This window comes from Struthio camelus, chromosome 14 (assembly GCF_040807025.1).
Source record: "Struthio camelus isolate bStrCam1 chromosome 14, bStrCam1.hap1, whole genome shotgun sequence".
NCBI classification, from domain to species: Eukaryota; Metazoa; Chordata; class Aves; order Struthioniformes; family Struthionidae; genus Struthio; species Struthio camelus.
Genome location: NC_090955.1, coordinates 9,824,954 through 9,842,549, shown reverse-complemented (window position 1 = coordinate 9,842,549; position 17,596 = coordinate 9,824,954). Strand labels below are relative to the sequence as shown.

At 43.9% G+C, this 17,596-nt stretch overlaps 1 protein-coding gene across 8 annotated transcripts in view; it reads right to left on the bottom strand.

Annotated features, from left to right (window-relative positions):
• Positions 1–17,596, bottom strand: part of SETD5 (SET domain containing 5) — a 74,619-nt gene that overhangs the window by 2,359 nt on the left and 54,664 nt on the right. For 4 of the 8 annotated variants that reach the window (XM_068907359.1, XM_068907363.1, XM_068907360.1 and 1 more), the window contains exons 18-23: positions 15,868–16,133; positions 13,661–13,717; positions 11,676–12,143; positions 9,587–9,873; positions 6,427–6,560; positions 110–183 (exon numbers count right to left, since the gene is read on the bottom strand). In XM_068907359.1, the coding sequence (XP_068763460.1) occupies positions 110–183; positions 6,427–6,560; positions 9,587–9,873; positions 11,676–12,143; positions 13,661–13,717; positions 15,868–16,133 (1,286 nt within the window). Of the gene's footprint in view, positions 1–109; positions 184–6,425; positions 6,561–7,733; positions 7,835–9,586; positions 9,874–11,675; positions 12,144–13,660; positions 13,718–15,867; positions 16,134–17,596 lie in introns of those variants that run through there. The other 4 variants (XM_068907364.1, XM_068907365.1, XR_011134532.1 and 1 more) reach the window with 3 other exon arrangements.

Below are 17,596 nucleotides of genomic sequence, written 5' to 3'. Positions count from 1 at the left end.
TACTTCAGCGTAGTGAGACCAGAAATAATTGTCTGCCAAACCCAGTTTCCCCCTAAAGTTGTCTAAAGTTTTATTTCAGAATGTGCAAAAAAAAAAAGACAGAATTTACCTGGTAGCTGTATCTAGAAGGACTGTAAACTGCTGGTCCTTTGAGGGCATCTGGAGTGTCTCCTTCTGCTGCGTCTGCAACGTACAGCACAATTGAGACGTTAAATTTCACCCTTGGGACTGAGATCACAGTAGTTTCCCCCCAAGTGACACATGTGCACACTGCAGCTGTCTTGTTCTGCATACTGTCACCCTAGAACCCTAACAAAAGGCAACTGGAAAACCTTAACATGCAGAAACTAGCCACACAAGTAAGGATCAGCTACTTCCCTTACACCACCTCTGCTCCGGTTTAGTGCAAAGCTCCCTGCAAAGGCGTTTACCTTGGACAAGTCTGTCTTAATAGCGCTACCTGGCAATACCATACAGCCTGCTTGTGCTCCCTTGGCTTTCCAGAAGGGTATGAGAGGTAAAAGACAGTTTCTAAGGACTCAGTAATTCTCCACTCAGCCTCAGTCATGGGAATCCACAATGGCTACAGTTACAGCTGAGGAAAACAAAACTGTCCTTCTTTAGAGGGGTTGTCACAGCAGGGATCTTGCTGTAGGCTCTCCTCAAAGGCAGATCCAGACAATGCTGAAGACTGAAGTCCCACACTGCGAAGGCTGGCAGCACCCCTGCTTCCATTTGGGGGATTATGCTTGACAAGTTAATTGAATTGCTCCAAACCGAGTTTCTCCTAGACCCCAGGAATGCTTACTCAGAAACAAGCCAGGATAGTGAAAATGCCTTGACACTTGAGGAGTAACAACAGTCCAGTACACACTGATCCACCTTAGCCACATTAGTGTCTGCCTTTTGCATGACTTGGATTCAGCTGTAAACATGAGAAGACAGGCCAAAGTGTCTGGTCCAGGTAACAAAGCAATACTTTAAAGCTGTCCAAGGAAAGAAGTTTTCCTCTCTGACTCAAGGATGGCTTGGGAAGATGACTAGCCAGGTTGGCTGATCAACTAAATTCAGCTGAAACTTTTGAGTCCAGTCTCAGAATCCTACTGCTCTTGAGAAAGGGCATGTCTGCACATGATATTTTAAACCTGACCACGGCAAGACCTTGCAAAGGGAAAAAGATGATATGCTAAGTCTGACAGTGACCCTCAAAGAGCAAATTTGAGGTCCCATGAGCAGCAGGTTGGTTTGACAGATGCTCTGTAAGGCCTTAATGTCACTGACAAAAAGCAAAGTTAAAGTTCCTGAGTGTTAGAGGCCAACGGCAGACACTGAATGAATTAAATGCCAGCATCAGCGTGTTACGGCAGCAAGGCCTTGACCAGTCCAGATTACACTGCGTTGCCCAAACGGAACCATTTTGCATTTCGAAGAACCAGTTTGTCCCTCAAGCAGCCTTCTGCTTGCATGAGCAGCTCCTGAACTCGTTAAGAAGAGATCAGTCAAGGGTGCTCAAGTACCAGCTGACAGCCAGGTTCTTCTGTGGAACCCCCACAGGCTGGCATGTGCCATCTAGACAGTTTAGAAATATCAGGGCTACAAACAGGCCCATACGAGAAGCTTCACAGTCAAAAATACCTCAAGCAATAGGGAATTATCAGAATTAGCATGGTATTGGCTCTTCTGACTTGGAACACCTGTCCATGAAGTGGAGAAAGTCCATGAAAAGATACATTAGGCCTTTGGACTGCAACTTCAGCACAGGCTTACACCTCCTAGGGAAGATCTAGAGCTTGGTGTTCATCTTTACGATAAAACAATCTTTTGGGAAGAAAGAGCAAGTCCATATAAAAACAGGGTAAAAACAGAACAGAGCACAAGAGGTGAGAAAGGTTATACCTAAAACATACTTGAAAAGTCTGTGTGATTTTGCTTAAAAGCCTCCAGCAACGGAGATTTCTCTCCATGTGGACAGCCTCACTGTGTATTTTCTTAACATAACTTCATTGTGGAGCTGTTAGTTCTCCTGAACATTTTTTTCCTTAGCTTTTTTTTTTTTTTTCCACCCCACGTGGAGTTCTACCTACCAGTTCAAGTTTATTAAAATCTGCCTTCTTAAATTCCACGATCTCTATTTGGTTAGCCTCCTTCTTTGCCTTTGTAAAAGCAACAACCCAACGCTGCCTTCTAAGTTTTATGTTCTCAGCCAGCTCCTCTTCCTTGGATATCTACGAGGAAATAAGCAATGACTAAACATGACTGCCCACCATATGTTTTCACAGGAAACATATGCGAGGTCACTGCTGATACCTCGTAGGTAGAGAGACAAATGGGCAGGTAGCATCACAGCCTAACAACTTTGTGGCAGAGACTGGATGGCTCTGTGCCTTCCTCACTGTCTGACAGAAGTTACAGACGTGTCTGCCGAGGCTGGTGCCAAGTGAAGCAGCAGGAGCTGCAGGACTGCCAGCAGATCAGAGAGAGGGCCCTGCCACCCAGGATATTATTCTGATCGCCGGTAGCATTTGCAGAGCTTCAAGAGGAGGCAGAGAAACCCCTTCAGCTCATATAGCAAGCTCCCATCAGAAAGGCCGTGGAAAAGGGACAGGAGGGGCTGGTAGCAGGAAGAGCCAGAAAACATGAGACAGCATAGGGCACTGGCTTCCACTACTCATCTCTCTGGTGTTTTAGTGGATTACTTTGGTAAAATAGGAAAGTGGTTTCCACAGAAAGTTCTCTAAATAAGGGATGATGGAGCATCTGGCAGTTTCAGCAAATTTGCTAATGCAATCTGGAGTCAGGTATACCCCTGCACAGACTGCTGGTGACACGTATTTCAGCAGCTTCCTACAAGAGTAGCTTGCAGGGATAGGATGGAAGCTGCTTAACTCTGATCCAAGACAGCCTGACTCGCATGCAAGTCTGTGGAGTGCAAAGCAGGACTGGTGTCTCAAAAACCAAGTTCTTGCTGCAGCATGTCCTTTTATAAAGGCACCCAAATTGCGTGCGAGAGTGTCCTGTTAAGTGTCAGTAAGGTAGTCAACAGTTCTGTCTTCTCAATGAAGGTGTTCACTGCTTCCCAGAAAAGCCATCTAACTACCAGCTGCCCCACCTGTTTATCTCCATAAGTTCCTCTCCCTATTTGCATACGGAAACTGAAAGAAAGGTCACTTGACTAGCCAAAAATAACTTTTTGAGCCAGGACAGAGAAATCCAGCAATTCAGTCAGAGCTGCAAAGATCAAGAGGAATAAGCTTTTTTTTTTTGGTTAAAAAAAAAAAAAAACCACAGAATTAGCCTGAGACCAGATCTTAGAGTGCAGGTGATCTTTTTGTACCACTAAATAACTGAAATTGAACTCAGGTGGGCAAGAAGTACTTACTGTAAGTAACCCATTCACTTTGCCCCATCTGTTTTTCAGTTGTCACTACTGTAACCATGGGGTTTCGCTAGTAATCACACTTCTTTAGGGGACAGAGAAGCTGATGGGACTAGATTTCACATCAGAATTACTGTGCTGCAGTCTAATGTGACAGGGCTGTTTATCTGCAGCATCCCAGTGATCCTCAACAGCAGCTTTTGGAATGCCTTGGTGAAATAGTGCTGGTATTAATATCAAATTTACATGGCAGATGTCCCTCAGCCATGAAACAGGACACGCTGGCTGAGCCTGCTCTGTACTTCTGCCAGACAGGTCTCCTTCCCCTGTCTGGCTTTGCACCAGACACACTGGTACAAGCGCTGCTTGTAGCTGGCAGCAGCACCCATGGTTTTGCAGTGGTTGTCCTCTCTGTGTCTATCATGGTTGCTGGCTTAGCTAAACGGAAATCGGGATTAAGTTGGCCTGTCTGCTATTGAGGCTCAGCAGCCTTCTTCCTCAGGACACAAGACCTTCAGAGACCAGGACACAAAGCTTCCAGCATGTCCCCTGTGCCTTTTTTCATTCTCCAAAACTACACCTGCTGCTTGCTGCAGGTGACATTCCTAGCAGGGCCCTGCAGAAGTTTTCCTGTCTGAACTTCATTCAGCCTTCTGAAAATTTGTGTGATCTGTCACTTCTTACGAAAACCACTCTACTCCAACAGCCCCGCCTTTACAGGTGCCCCAAAGATAGTCCCTAATCATCTGGTGTATTAAAGACCAACATTTGCAAAGTCTTTCAATATCAAGGACAGCATTTTGACAATGTCAGTGCAGAAGATGACTGTAAATAATAGAGCAAAATGAAGTTTCTAGAATCTCCAGATTGTCGATATTTTGTTTCTTAAAAGGCCAGGCACACCAACAGCGCTGTATACATTACTGGCAGTTTCTGCTCACAGAGGAATTCTTGACAAGATGAAGACTAAAGACCCGAAGTTACCAAGGGTGACTAAATTATAGCCTTCCTGAATTTGGTTGATGTAACCTTAAGAAAGGTAAAGCCACCGTTTCCCTCCTCCATTTCCTAATATCTGCACAGGAAAGGACAGCGTGGGAGTGGGAACTGCTTCTTTTCTTGGCAATACTGGCCTGTGTCAACCTAAAGCGTACATGAAGTGACAGTTTTAACCCACAGCAGCCGCAGTTCTCAGAAGCGCGGCATGCACACAAATTTCACTTAATTCATACATGCCCCATAAACAACCCTGATTATTTTTTTCCCCCCCATATCATCATTCATTAGGGCAGCAAGTACACATGTAATACAGTCACAGCTGCTGCAGGTGACACCAGGAATGGCAGGGACTCAATCACTCATTTTGTTTCACTGGTAAGTAGCCCAGCAATTGGGGGAGGGATGACAGCTCACAATATAAACAAGCTCCTAGAAGAAATTGCAGGAGTATGCAAAAGAAGAAAAAAAAAATATGGTGCTGTGCTTGGATAAAAGAGATGAAAAATATTAAGTTTTCAGTAGCTGGAGTAGAACGGGGTTTTATGTAGCAAGGAAAAAGAATGGATTGACTTAGGTGAAGGCTAATTCTAGCCGAAGGCTAATTCTAGCCTGACTCTTGGGTGAGACTGAAGAGCCAGATCCATACAGAACACAGTATGCGAAAGACCTGTTGCAGGAGTCTGAATTTTGCCTGCCCTTCTAGCCCATAATCACCAAGAAAGTTATTTCCACTGGCAATGACAAAGAGAAGAAACAGACTCTCAGTGGGGTCCCATGAAACCAGTGACATTTTGATAAAATAGAGGATCCCCCTCTCAAGAATACATGAGCAAAGAGATTGGAAAAGATACTCTTAGGTGTACAGAAACAGCAAAACCCCGGATGAGAGGCCAATTTGCAGAAAGCATTCCTAGATACACCTTCCTTAAGCTGCAGGAAAAGTCTGACTGGGAATGAAGTAAATATATTCCTGTAAAAACGCTCAGAACTGAGATAGCCCAGAGGCAAGAGTTGCTATTGCTGCTGAATTATCTAAAGAGAGCTCTAAAGTAGTCTGAGTTAAAAGGCGCTAGCCTTTCCATGTCTAAAATTCCCCAGACCAGGTTCTGATTTCTAAAAGAGATTCAAATCCCTACTACAAATCATCAACCAGCTAACGTTATCGGCTAGGAGTTGCTAATCCTCAGCTATGAGGAAGGAGGGGCTCATGACAACAGACAGGTTAAGTTATTTAAGTATGATAAGCCATCATTGTAAAACCCAAGTGTGATCCAGGTTCTATTAGGCAGAGCACTATGTTACTGAAAAAACAATCTACGCTCTGTAGAGCTTGCTAAATAAAAGTATTCCACAATTGGGAATTTAGGCAATGATGGAGTGTTCTGTCCATCTTACAGGAAGTCTTATCTCACCCCAAAACCATAGGTGGATAGAGGGAGGTACCATTTCAGCTCAGGTCACAAATACTCACCGACCCTGCACGATGTTCAGCAAGGACACCCCTTAATTCAGAGAAGGAAGGAACATCTACACAGAACTGAATTCACCTCAGTCCTTAGGTGAATTTTACATAACTAAGTGTCATAACTCAAGGAACCAGGAAACTTCAAACACAGAGCTGAAGTAAGGCTTGGAAGCTAAATTACTTCTTTGCACTGCCTAAACCCTACATCTGCATTTTGGCGTGATATATCCAGCTATTCAGGTAGCTTTACAACTATTCAATGGCAACATCTTCATCCCCAGTATATAGGAGCAACTGAGGCAGTGATGGTTAACACATTTGCCCAAGGTCAAAGAAGCTGTCCCTGGCAGAGCTAAGATGCAGGTGATCTTGAAACTCAGAGGTCTTCCAGGTTTAAGAGGAGAGGGAAATAAGCTCAAGAGATATATCTGAATCATGACAAAGTATGGTTTGCAGAAGGCTTTTATAAGGCAAAGATGGCATTACAGAGGAACGTACAACTAACTTCACAGACAAGTCTACATACAAAGCTATCTGAGCGAGTCGTTTCCCATCAAACAAGCATTCCAAAGGCTCATCTTCTTACCCGGATCTCTCTCAACAGCACCGTCAGCTGTAGGTGAGGATTCATTTCTCTGAGATACCTTTGCACCACTTCGCAGGACCTTCTCAAGTATGCCTCGGCCCTCTCGAAGTCTCTCCACTGAGGTTGGAACCATCCTGCAACAAAAAAACAGTAGCAGCTAAGGATTGTTACACTGCAGCTGAGAGCAACGTGACCAAAGCACAGGGGGGCTGTGGGGTCCTTGATATAATTACAAGACAGGCTTGTCTTTAAAATCCCAAAAGTTTCTGCCTGAAATCACTGGTAGGAAGTTAATGCAAACAATCCCCTACCGTAGAACAGGGGGATCAGAACGCCAGCTCTCTCAACAGATGAGGAATAAAATTTTGCACTGCTTTTGCAGTGTAAACACCCTCCTGCGGGACTGTCAATCACTGGCTACCATGATAGCACTGTCCTCAGAAAAATAAAATCTTTACTCTCATCAGAAACACATTATAAACATCCAGCTCAGTAGATCCTCTGATTACAAGACACTTTCTCCCAGAAAATTGTTTCAAGCTTCAACAACATTTTGCAAATCCTGGTGGTGTTTTAAAATCAGATGCAATTATTTTGCAGAGATGACTTTTGTTTGAACTAAAAAGTAGTAAAATCAGTACTTTGTGATAATACAGTGTTGAGATAGTACAGTCAGGGAGTGCAAGGTTCCTGGAGCAGAGCTAGCTTGGCCATTTTGCCCATTAGTGCTACTTTATCCTCTATGTTTTGTGGAAGTCTGCACTCAAGGCTGGTGCTATGTGCTGTTCAATTAGATACTACAAGAGTCTAGTCTGAGGGTGAAAAACAGAGGTGAAGTGGCTTTCCTAAAGCCAATCTGCAGGAGAAAAGTAGAGCCGCAGACTGCCCCCAGATCCCTGGGTCAATATTCAGTCTACCATTCACAGGACCATCCAAGTCTCTAAGTATGTGTTTTAACCTGTAAAACAGTAGCACCATGATCTGGGATTCTCAATGCCTTATCCTAGGCACTGAAAAAATGTGTGCCCTAAAAAGTCAGTAATTTAAATATTTAAAAATTTTAAATGCACTGCATACCATATAGGTATAAAAGGTGCTTGTGTAGCTTCATACTATATTTACAGATTTCCATTTTTTTTTCCTTTTTAAAAATATATTTAAAAAACTATGCTATACATTAGGTTTTGTGGGTTTTGTTTTGTCTTACAGCCCAGACATTGAAGTTCACCCCTCTATGAGGCAGAAGGGAGAAGGGGCCAGAGTTCACACCTCATGGAGGTGAATGGGGTGAGGGGGTGAATTCACACCTTCGTTGCTGCTATTGTTTTGCTGGAGACAGTTTTCTGCAAGGCTGGGTTTACTGGGCAGCAGCACATCTGTTTACATTGTGATGGCTGTATCTTGGCAACTGAAAGAGATAGAAACTTAATTTTTTTTAAATGAAAGCTATTGGCAGATATTGTAGAATTCAGCAAAAATCTGGACAACTCTAACAATTAAGGCATGTAATTTCAGTTCCCACCATTTTCTTCTGTCCCTAATATTATGTTATAGTGAATGTCTGGACATCTATCAGAAACGTAAGCACTCAAAGATGAAATTGGTTCACAGTTTTAACTCATTAACATGCACTTTCTAAAAGGTTTTTTTTTTTTTTTTTTTTAAAGTGGAAGGGGACTGTACATTTGCTAGCCTCATCTATTAAAACACAGAACAGGAATTTAAATGGCAGCAAAACAGCTTAATCCCATTTCAAAACATATCAGTGGGGTTTCAACTTTCATATTCAGTGTCCTATGACAATACGGTCTTTAATCCCACACAACAATACTTACTCTTGAAATCATAGGGGAAAACTGAAGCCAGAGCATCTGCTGAGGAGCAGCAGATGAAGCTCATAGAATAAAAAGCACCACACTGGAGGAAGGTTACCACACGTGCACCTCATCTCGAACTATGTTTTTCCATTCAACTAGGTTTTTCATTCACCCTCTTGCAGGCAAAAAGAAGTGGCACAGGAGAAGGGAAGGGGATATCAACGCTTGTACAAAACAGATTATAAACTAGCTATCGGCTGACTGCCTCAGTCGTGGCCAATCCCAACATCTGACAAAAGGTCACCTGGTAGAGAGAGTACCGACAGACAAGTACAATACAAATCATTTCTGTACATCTCCACTTTAAGCGCTGACCACTTCCGGAGGATAGGAGGATTGGAAAAGGTAGGGAAGTGGATCTTGCTACTTCTGTAAATTCGCCCCAAAACAGTGCTTCTCAAGCACTCCGCTCTCAGCATACACTTCATACTGCTCCTTCCCTTTAGCATTGCTCGGCATGTCTTCCCTCACCATCTTCCATTTATACGAGCAGTGACACAGGTGTATACGTGGAGAATCAGCATTAAGGCATGCTTTTTTGCCTGTGGTGTCCACAAATAGAACTTGAAAACAAAGCTGCAAAGCCGGCGTACTATGCAAATCCAAGCAGCAGAACACGTAACTGTCACTGCTTACAGACAACAATTAGACATCCCATGTTTCAGTGCTAAGGTTCTTAATTTTTTGGACCAGAGATTATCTTCAATTTTAAAACTTTTTGAAGACAAACATTTACCCTTATCAGGCTCTCCACAGTAATACGATAAAGGTGATTTGGTCATTTGGCAAGCCACTGACTACAGTCTGGTAACTGTGCAGGACACTAGGGAAGTCAGAGTTGTTTCAGATACTGGCCCTGCTTCTTACACGCAAAGTTACGGAGGGCTTTGCTAGCTTTCTTTCTGAACAGAAACTAGACTTAGTATCACACATGCCCAAACAGAGAGAAGGTTCAGCAGCAAAAGATCAACATTAAGTTCTCTTTGTCAGGACAAGACTTTCAAACCTGGGTCCTTAAAAAGAAACTGGTGGAAGAGAGATACAACTGTTTAACTTCACATCTTTCAAGACAGGGTACACTACATCTTAACTAAGAACTAAAGGGCAAGTTGAAAAGGCTGCTGCTATCCTTTGTGGTTATTTAAACAATTATCAAACACAACACTGCAAAGAGACCCAACACAATCCGTCCAATTGCACATATTGTTATAGAAATGGCCCCGACAGAGTTTGGTTTGTCTCTGTGGAGACATCTCAGGCTTGCTTGGAGGGATAACACTCACCACCTACTGCTGATGTTCTCCTGGGCTTTGCAGAGTGATGTTGAGGAACTAGCCCCCCTTGAGTCTGGTGGGCTGATCTCCTCTACATGAGGCAGGGAGGGATGAGAAGGGGAGAAGCCACTTTGTGGGGAGGATGGGGCTCGTACTACGGAGCCCGGCAAGCTGCTGACATCTGTGTCAGTCACAGAACTGCTGCTGCCCTGTCGGGTAGGAGTCCCTGTACATCGCACTGTATCGCCTCCCTCCTTGGCTTCCTGTTTCCGCTTGCGATATTCTAGCAGAGAGACCTGGGAGAAAGATACAGCCATAAGTCAGGGAAAGCAAGGGACTGGGCCAGAAGCATGAGGAACCTGCCCCCCCACACCATTTCTGAAGTCCATTTCTCCTTGTTTGCAGAGAAAACTTTAAGAGGTACATTGAGATTATACATTTTCCTGACTCTGCAGGCACTCTGGAAAGAGAGCTAAAAGGCGCAAACTTGGATCGCCCATCAACTGCCATGCTTACCTACACTTTACTCATTATGACCAATACATCAGCAGAAATACCTACCTAGTTTGCTTCTCCAACCCAGAATGCTGGGTTTGCTTCTGCATCCCAGAATTTCCCATTACTTCATTATCAAAATTCTCAGTGACTCTGATTTAAATATCAAGCCTCTATATCCCCACCACTCCTTCTCTCCATGGCTTGTGAGATTTTACATAATGTGAATCAGTATCTGCACATCTCAAAAAATGGAGAAAAAAAGGGTTTCTTTACAAAATTGCTATCTTCAGAAAGCCCTATTCACCCACACTGTCTCCGTCACCCTAGTGCTGAAGCCTTGGCAAAGCCCAACACAGAATTTTAACCTGTTTGAAGCAGGTTCTTGATCTGGTGGCTTAGCAGCCAGTATTCCAGGCTGCCAGGAATGCATTTTGTGTACTCTCAGATTTGTCAGAGAGGCAGACCAAAGGGTCCCAAACGATGCGGACTTGGAACATGGGGATGGCAGAAATCAAACGGCACAAGTCTTTCTTCCAGTTCAGCACTTACCGTTTCAGGTTGCCTTCCCTTAGTGTTATTTCAATGCACAGTCCCTCATGAAGGACCGACAGAAGGCAGTTCTGCTGAAAAATTTATCACTAGGGTTCAATGTCTGTGTAAAAGGCTTTATGATGCTAAAATACTGAACAGGGTATTTCCAAACATATCTCAACATATGATGGTTTTAAGATATATACTGTTATATATATACTGTATACGTATATACTGTATATATAAGATATATACTGTTATACTGATATATAACTGTTAAAAACAAAAAACAAAAAAACAATTTCCATCCAGAAATGGAATTGGGATGGCTTCCTATCTAGCTGGACATTTATGCAAGTGATCAAGCAGAAATTCCAAGCACAAAAAAAAAAAAGGCATTGCTACACATCTCTGCAAGTGTATGCGTATTTGCCTCACCAGCGTCCTGTTTTAACATAGGAGCTCCTGATTTGCCATTTTGGCTCCATTTTAGTCCCAGGAGGGTCACTGGCCTGTTACGAGACACTAAAACAATATTCTAGTGTTTCTAGTTTCAAAGAGTTAAATTTAGGTAACAGAAGCCCATCTGCTTTTCTTGCAGTGTTATTGCATTCCCATGTTAATGAGCTTTTTCTAATAAACTGCCTGCATTTTCTCTCGAAACACTACTCAATTCCAGTAAGGACCCTTTTCAGCCTGGTAAATGACTTATCCACCAACCAGAAAAGTTACACTCAGTTATTGCCCAGGGTCTCATCTCAGTTTAAGAACTGCTTATGGTGGCTGTTCACATCATGGTCTCCTTTCTCTATTCCCAAAAGAGGTATTTTCATTGCTGTCTTTCTCTGACCCCTTTTCACATCAAAAATCTCACTTAAAAGGTTACTCCCTTTCCTTTAACTTTGGACTGTTTTCTCTCCCACCAAGCACTGGACGTCTGGACTACTCGCCCTGATTACGTTTTAGTTGTATTCCGTTTTCTTCATTCTCCCTGTAAGTCTTTCCCGTGGCACTGACTGTTCCCGCTCAGGTTCACACAATCTGCAGTTCTTTTGCAAGGATTACTTGCCTTCTTCCTTTGCGGTGGATTCTGTGGAGCAGATCTGACTCCTTCGCAAGCCCTCTCACCACAGGGAGACATGGATCCATGCACTGTCTCTTTAAGCAGCCCTGACTCATGTCTGCTGAAATATCCTTCAGCAGGAGAGCTGCAGCATCCTGCTTCTGAATTCATTGGCTTCCTGTCTCCCAAAGGAGCAGATCCCCGCAACAACCCATCCACACGTGGCATAGCGTTCAATGGGGAGAAGGCATACATTAAATTAAACTCTGTCCGAAAAGCTTGATCAGAGCTTCTTAGCAGCAGTTGTGCTTCCCCAGTTTTCCCTGGGAAGTTGATCTCTGAAGCAGAGTTTATGGAGGGCTGTGGAGCCAGATCAGAGGGTCCAAAGCTGAGCAGTGACGACCGTTCTGGGCAGGCATTTGTACTGGAATCCAGGTACCCACCCTTCAAATCCAGGTCTGTTCGGAGGCAGAGCTAGAAAATCCAACAAGGATATATAGGGTGGGGGGGGGTGGTGAGGGTGGGGGTGGAAAGTTAGGAAAAGGGTCAAGCAACGATGGGGAGAAAAACTTAAGTCAGAAAGCACTCTATACAATGCTACCTTACAGCTCTCCAGTTCCTTTCTTATCACCAGGCCCTTTCCTACACTGTTCTATTCTTTCTCGAGGGGAATGTTTTGGGGACCAAACAGCAATCCACTTTACCTTTTCAGTATGAGTTGCCCTTTCCCCTTTGGCAGTCTTACTGCAGGAAGGAAGGAAGACTCGACTCAGCACTATCCCCAGTCAGTCAATGAAGAATAGCTGGCATCTTCAATTGCCCCTGTACATCCCCAAGTTAACGTTAACACCTAGTGCTAGCAAGGTTCATTATGAGGACAGAACAGACAAGATCTGCAGTCCAATTGTTGTTTCATTAGCAAAGTTCTTAACTGTTCCAAAAGCTGCTAGAGATCACTACAAACCACAATACGACGCCCAGGGCTTTAGAGCCATTTGTTTTCACTTACTGTCAACTTCAGCTACCTCTAACAATAGTACATTCGTTTAATTTGCACTGCATTTCTACATTTGACATTCTCTAACAAAACCATAACGGCATAATCTTTGCCCTGTCACAGTTTGCACTTTGCACTGACACAATGGTATATCCACTTTTCTGCTCTATGTGCCAAAAAACCTCCAGGACATGCAATCATCTCCTTCACCATATTAATAATCCGGGATCTTGGACAGTGAGCAGAGCTGACATGATTTCATCCTCTCTGCAGCACTACTATGCTGCTCAGGGAAAAAACACAGCCACGCCAGGCACCAGACCTGCCCTACTGCAGCTACTGAGCGTGTTTCCTCTGCTGCATGACAGCTCCGAGCAATCTCCCACATTAGAGACAAGTGCCTGTACTCTACGGTGAAACAGGCTCTGACCAGGGTACTTCTCTTCATATCTTAAAACAGGCTGTCAGCGAAACAAAGTACTTCTCTCTTGCATCTCCTCAACATGCCAAGACTACAAGTGAATAAGGTAATAAAGGCTAGAAAGACCAGGTCAGGTGCCTGCTACCAGTCAAAATTACCAGTGAGGGCTTTCCCATTTCTTCCCCGGGTCCTGTTTTGCTGCTACAGGGTAAATACCATACGCCACTTATCTGCTAGACTGGGGCTGATACTGATTATGATACTTCCAGGTTTCCCAGACCTCTTGCCTTCACCTCAGCAGCCCAGACATATTAGGTCTTCACGCTGCCTGCTTCCCAGCAGTGTCCACAAGGGAATAATAAATTCCAGTCTTGAATTAATCTCACTGACGACTTTGCTCTCTTGCGATAACCCTGCAAGCTCTCCTCAGTCTTATTGTGACCTGTGCCCCGCTCCATCACTTCTCCACGAGCCTCTGTGCTCTTATCCCTCCCATCCCACCACAGCCTCAGACACACACAAGCACACGCACACACTCTGCCGCGAACACGACAGAGATGGTGTGATAACTACCTCGGGTGACAGGGACTCAGGCCTATGCGCAGGGGAACTCTCAGGGGAGGACACGTTCTAGAGGAAGGAAAAGCATCTTGTTATTAATCTACTTAAAAAGTCAAGAAGCAAAATAAAAGAAAATAAAATACAAGCACAGAGGTTAGCCACAGCTATTCTAAATAAAGACTATCCCAGGAACTTACCCCAGCTTAGATGGCAACTCTATCGGTTAAGAGGCTTCTAGAGCTTCCCAGAAGCACAAAGATGGGGCTGAGTTACTGTATTTTATACTATAACTTAGTATCCAAACTACAGCACATAAAGGTTAAAAAGAAGCATCTTTTTCTTTATATTTCTGATGCCATCACATATAGAACTTGCACCATAAAATAGAGAAATCAATGCACGGCATTTAGTCCAAGGACATGGGAAGGCTGGAAAGCCTAGTTTTGCCCAAAAGACAGCTAAGATCCCTCAAACACTACAGTGTATTTTCATAGACATTACTCTAGTAGAAAACAAGAAACGGCTTCCTCAGTCTACCACAGGTCGTCACTCCAGCAAAAGTCAAGAGAATAGGTGTGAACAGACAGCTTTTACGATGCATCATCTGAGTATATATCAGAGGGCAGCTCTTGCGCACGTGATGGCATGTCTAAGGCCTCCCCCCACAGCCTCCATTTCCATGTTACTAAGCAGCCCTAAAATAGAATCAAAAAGGAAGGTTTCCCAGACATACAGTGCAGCATCGGGGAATGGAACAGGAATTACTGCCCTTTGCTAAGCACAAATATTCTGAAAACTCAGGAGAACTCTCAGAATCTTCTTAGCCAGCTGAAAAAGCTTTTAACAGACAAACTCTACAGAAAAAGCAGATGCATGTTACTATGCTACAAGTCTCTCCTTTGAATATGGGTGGGGCCAATCTCAAAAAGTCTGAAAATTGAGTTAAAAACCTTAGTCTATAAAAGCCTGACCAACTTAGAACTTCAGAAGCTTATGGAACAAACTCTTCAGAGAGCAGCTGGAGGAGAGTAATCAAGAAGGAAGTTCCTCAAAAGACACAGCTTTAAAAAACTGTATTCCCCAGCAAGGATACGGTGGATCATCTTCCACTCACTTGTGGAGGCTTGTAAACCGATGAAAGAATCTTTGTTTTGTTCTCTTCCACCAGTGACACGGTCACAGAACTGAAGTATAAAATCTTTATACGTGGTGAAATACTCTTTCAGGTTAGAATTGATGATAAACAAATGAAATAAACATGACATTAAAATGGAAGTGTTATGAGCAAGCAGCATTTAGAGAACTATAGAAGTTGGAATAAAGAAGCCTAGTGTCTACCAAAACTTTTCCTAGAGGAAAAGGAAAGTAAAAAGGACAACTGAGGTATAGATGCCCAGGGAAATCTAGGCTTCCTGCATCCTACAAATGGCAACAGAAATAACTAACACTAAGGTGGGACAGGAAATAAGTGACTAGACCATGGAGGTCTACTGCAACACTGCCCTGGCCTGCTATCTCAACTAGAGCACAGGTAGAGATCATTTTTATATCAAGCTCTGTGCCTAAATCAGTCTTTCATCTCCCTGCTCTGTGCTCCACAATATTCCCCACCAACCTCAACAGATCTCCCTCTCAGACAGCTTTCAGCAAAGGGCTCTCATGGAAATAATCAAAAGCACACTAAGCTAAAAAATACCACAAAGGACTCTGGGCACTGCTGCAAAACAGATGAAGGATTGCTGCAGAACAGTCTCTAATATGAGGGCAGTCAGTCACTGCATAAAAAGTTTTTTAATGGTTTTAAATGGCAGAGTGTGATGGCAGCAGGCCTGAAGAGTTCTATTTTTTTAATGAAAATATGCACTAACACAGTAAAATTGCAAAAGGCATGGTCACTGTTCACAAGCACAGAGCAGCAACATGAAGTAGAAGTGGAAGCTCCCAGCTGCATGGATACCGATAACCCTCCCACAGAGTTTAGAGCAAGGGAAAACCACCTAAACAGTCTCCTCAGTATCTCTCCAAATTTTTGCAAAGGGAAGCTATCACGAAACCAAGGGCACAAGGTATTTTCCTGCTATACTGTCGATGGAATGGAAAACCAAAAAATGCAGTGGAAGCCGATCTAAGATTTCTACCATACTTGGGGTTACTGCAAGCTGTTTAAAGAAAGAGGAACCGTCTCTCTTTTTGGCATTCCAGTCTCCTGTTCGATTTACCTCAAACTGTAGTGGAGTATTGCAGCGACTAGCAGCCAGAGAAGGAATTGGCGAGAACATCATGCCATAACCATTGCGACTCTCCTCCTCTCCTGGCAGAGATGAGCAGGGTGTAGCCAGCTGTGGGCTCACCGAGTCAGGAACTGAAGGGATGGGAGGTGGAGGGGTGACCGGAGACAGAGGCCTCAGTAACTTCTTAACGCTCTGCTCCATCAAGTAGCGAGACTTCCATTTCTTCAGGGGACTCAGCAAGTCTGAAAAACAAACTGAACTGAGGATACGGTTGCCTGTGATTTGCAGTTCATAGTGGTGCAATCTCCTTCCCTCTGCTCCCAACACAATTAGAGCCCACAAATCTCCAACAGGACTATGACAGACTCCTGAAAAAGAAACACCTCCAAAGTACTTCTATACCGGTCTTGAGACAGGTCTAGGTATTGATAATAAAACAATACACGATCAGTAGCGTTGTGAAACAAGGAAGATAAATATTTCAATTAGTAGAAAGCAAGCATGGGATAGAACACAGCGAGCTAAGGAAAGGGAGCCAGAAAGAGATAAAAACAGAGGCAAGAGGTCAGAAGGAAACATCACTCCACTACTGCTATGAACGAATCACAGACAGCAAGAGGTCAGAAGGAAACGTCACTCCACTACTGCTATGAACCAATCACAGACAGCTCAGTTTTCATTAAATGAACTCAGTAGCTCTCTATAGCCTATATAAATGCAGCCCAAACATGTTCTTTCCCACAAAGAGCGAATCCCTTCTCTCAGGCCTGCCCATCCTATATGGGCCTACACTTGCTCCACCACTGTGAATTATCTGCGATTTAAAACTTCTGCTCATTTTTTCTGAAAAACACACAGCATCTATTCTGAGATATAGCAAGCGTGCAGATGTAAGCTCACAGCAGGCTAAAAGCCTGAAAGAATGCTTTCAGGTAACTAGTATACAATGTCCACAGATGTTGTGCAGCGTGCAGAAGTGTCCGCTCATCCTAACATCACTCCAATCTGCAGACTGTTTCCCTCACTGTGCCCTGACCAGGATGTCTCCTCATCATCATCTCTTTTGTTACCATCTGAGGCACTCTAAAACTCCAGGATGTAATTTTCACAGCCTTCTTTCAGTGATCCGTTTAATCCTTGCTCCTCTCTCTGCAGCTACCGACCCACTGATTCTGGTGGTCTGTGATACAGTATGTATTTTTCCCCACACTCGCTTTGGATGTCTCAGCTCAAGATCTCTTAAGCAGCAACCAGGAAACGTCCCTACTCCAAAGAGAAATCCTGAGTCTCCTCTCCTTCAATAACCAGGGATCTCCTTCCTGCGCATTGCCGATGGCAAATTGGTCTAATCGGACAAATAGAGCTCTAGTCTAGTAGACAACTCCATGCCAGTGTTCAATTTCCAGCTTGCTTTTCACTTGCACTGAGCAGAGCCTGACAGAGCGCAGTTTGGTGCTGCTTCAGTCATCTCAGGACCATTACCATGGGCCACATGCTCCCTCATTAGCTCGTCTTTTGTTGTTATTTTCTTGTTCCTGACTGCACATCAACCTCCACTCTTCAAAAGCCCATCCACTGTCTTTTAGAAGACTCCTTGTTCTTCTAAACAAGGGAAGCTTGTCCCTTGTTCTCTTCACTTCCCCAGGAAAAAGGGTCGCACTGTAAAGCCCAGAAAAATTCTCAGTCCTGCTAGAGCAGGAGATGTGATAGCCCCTTG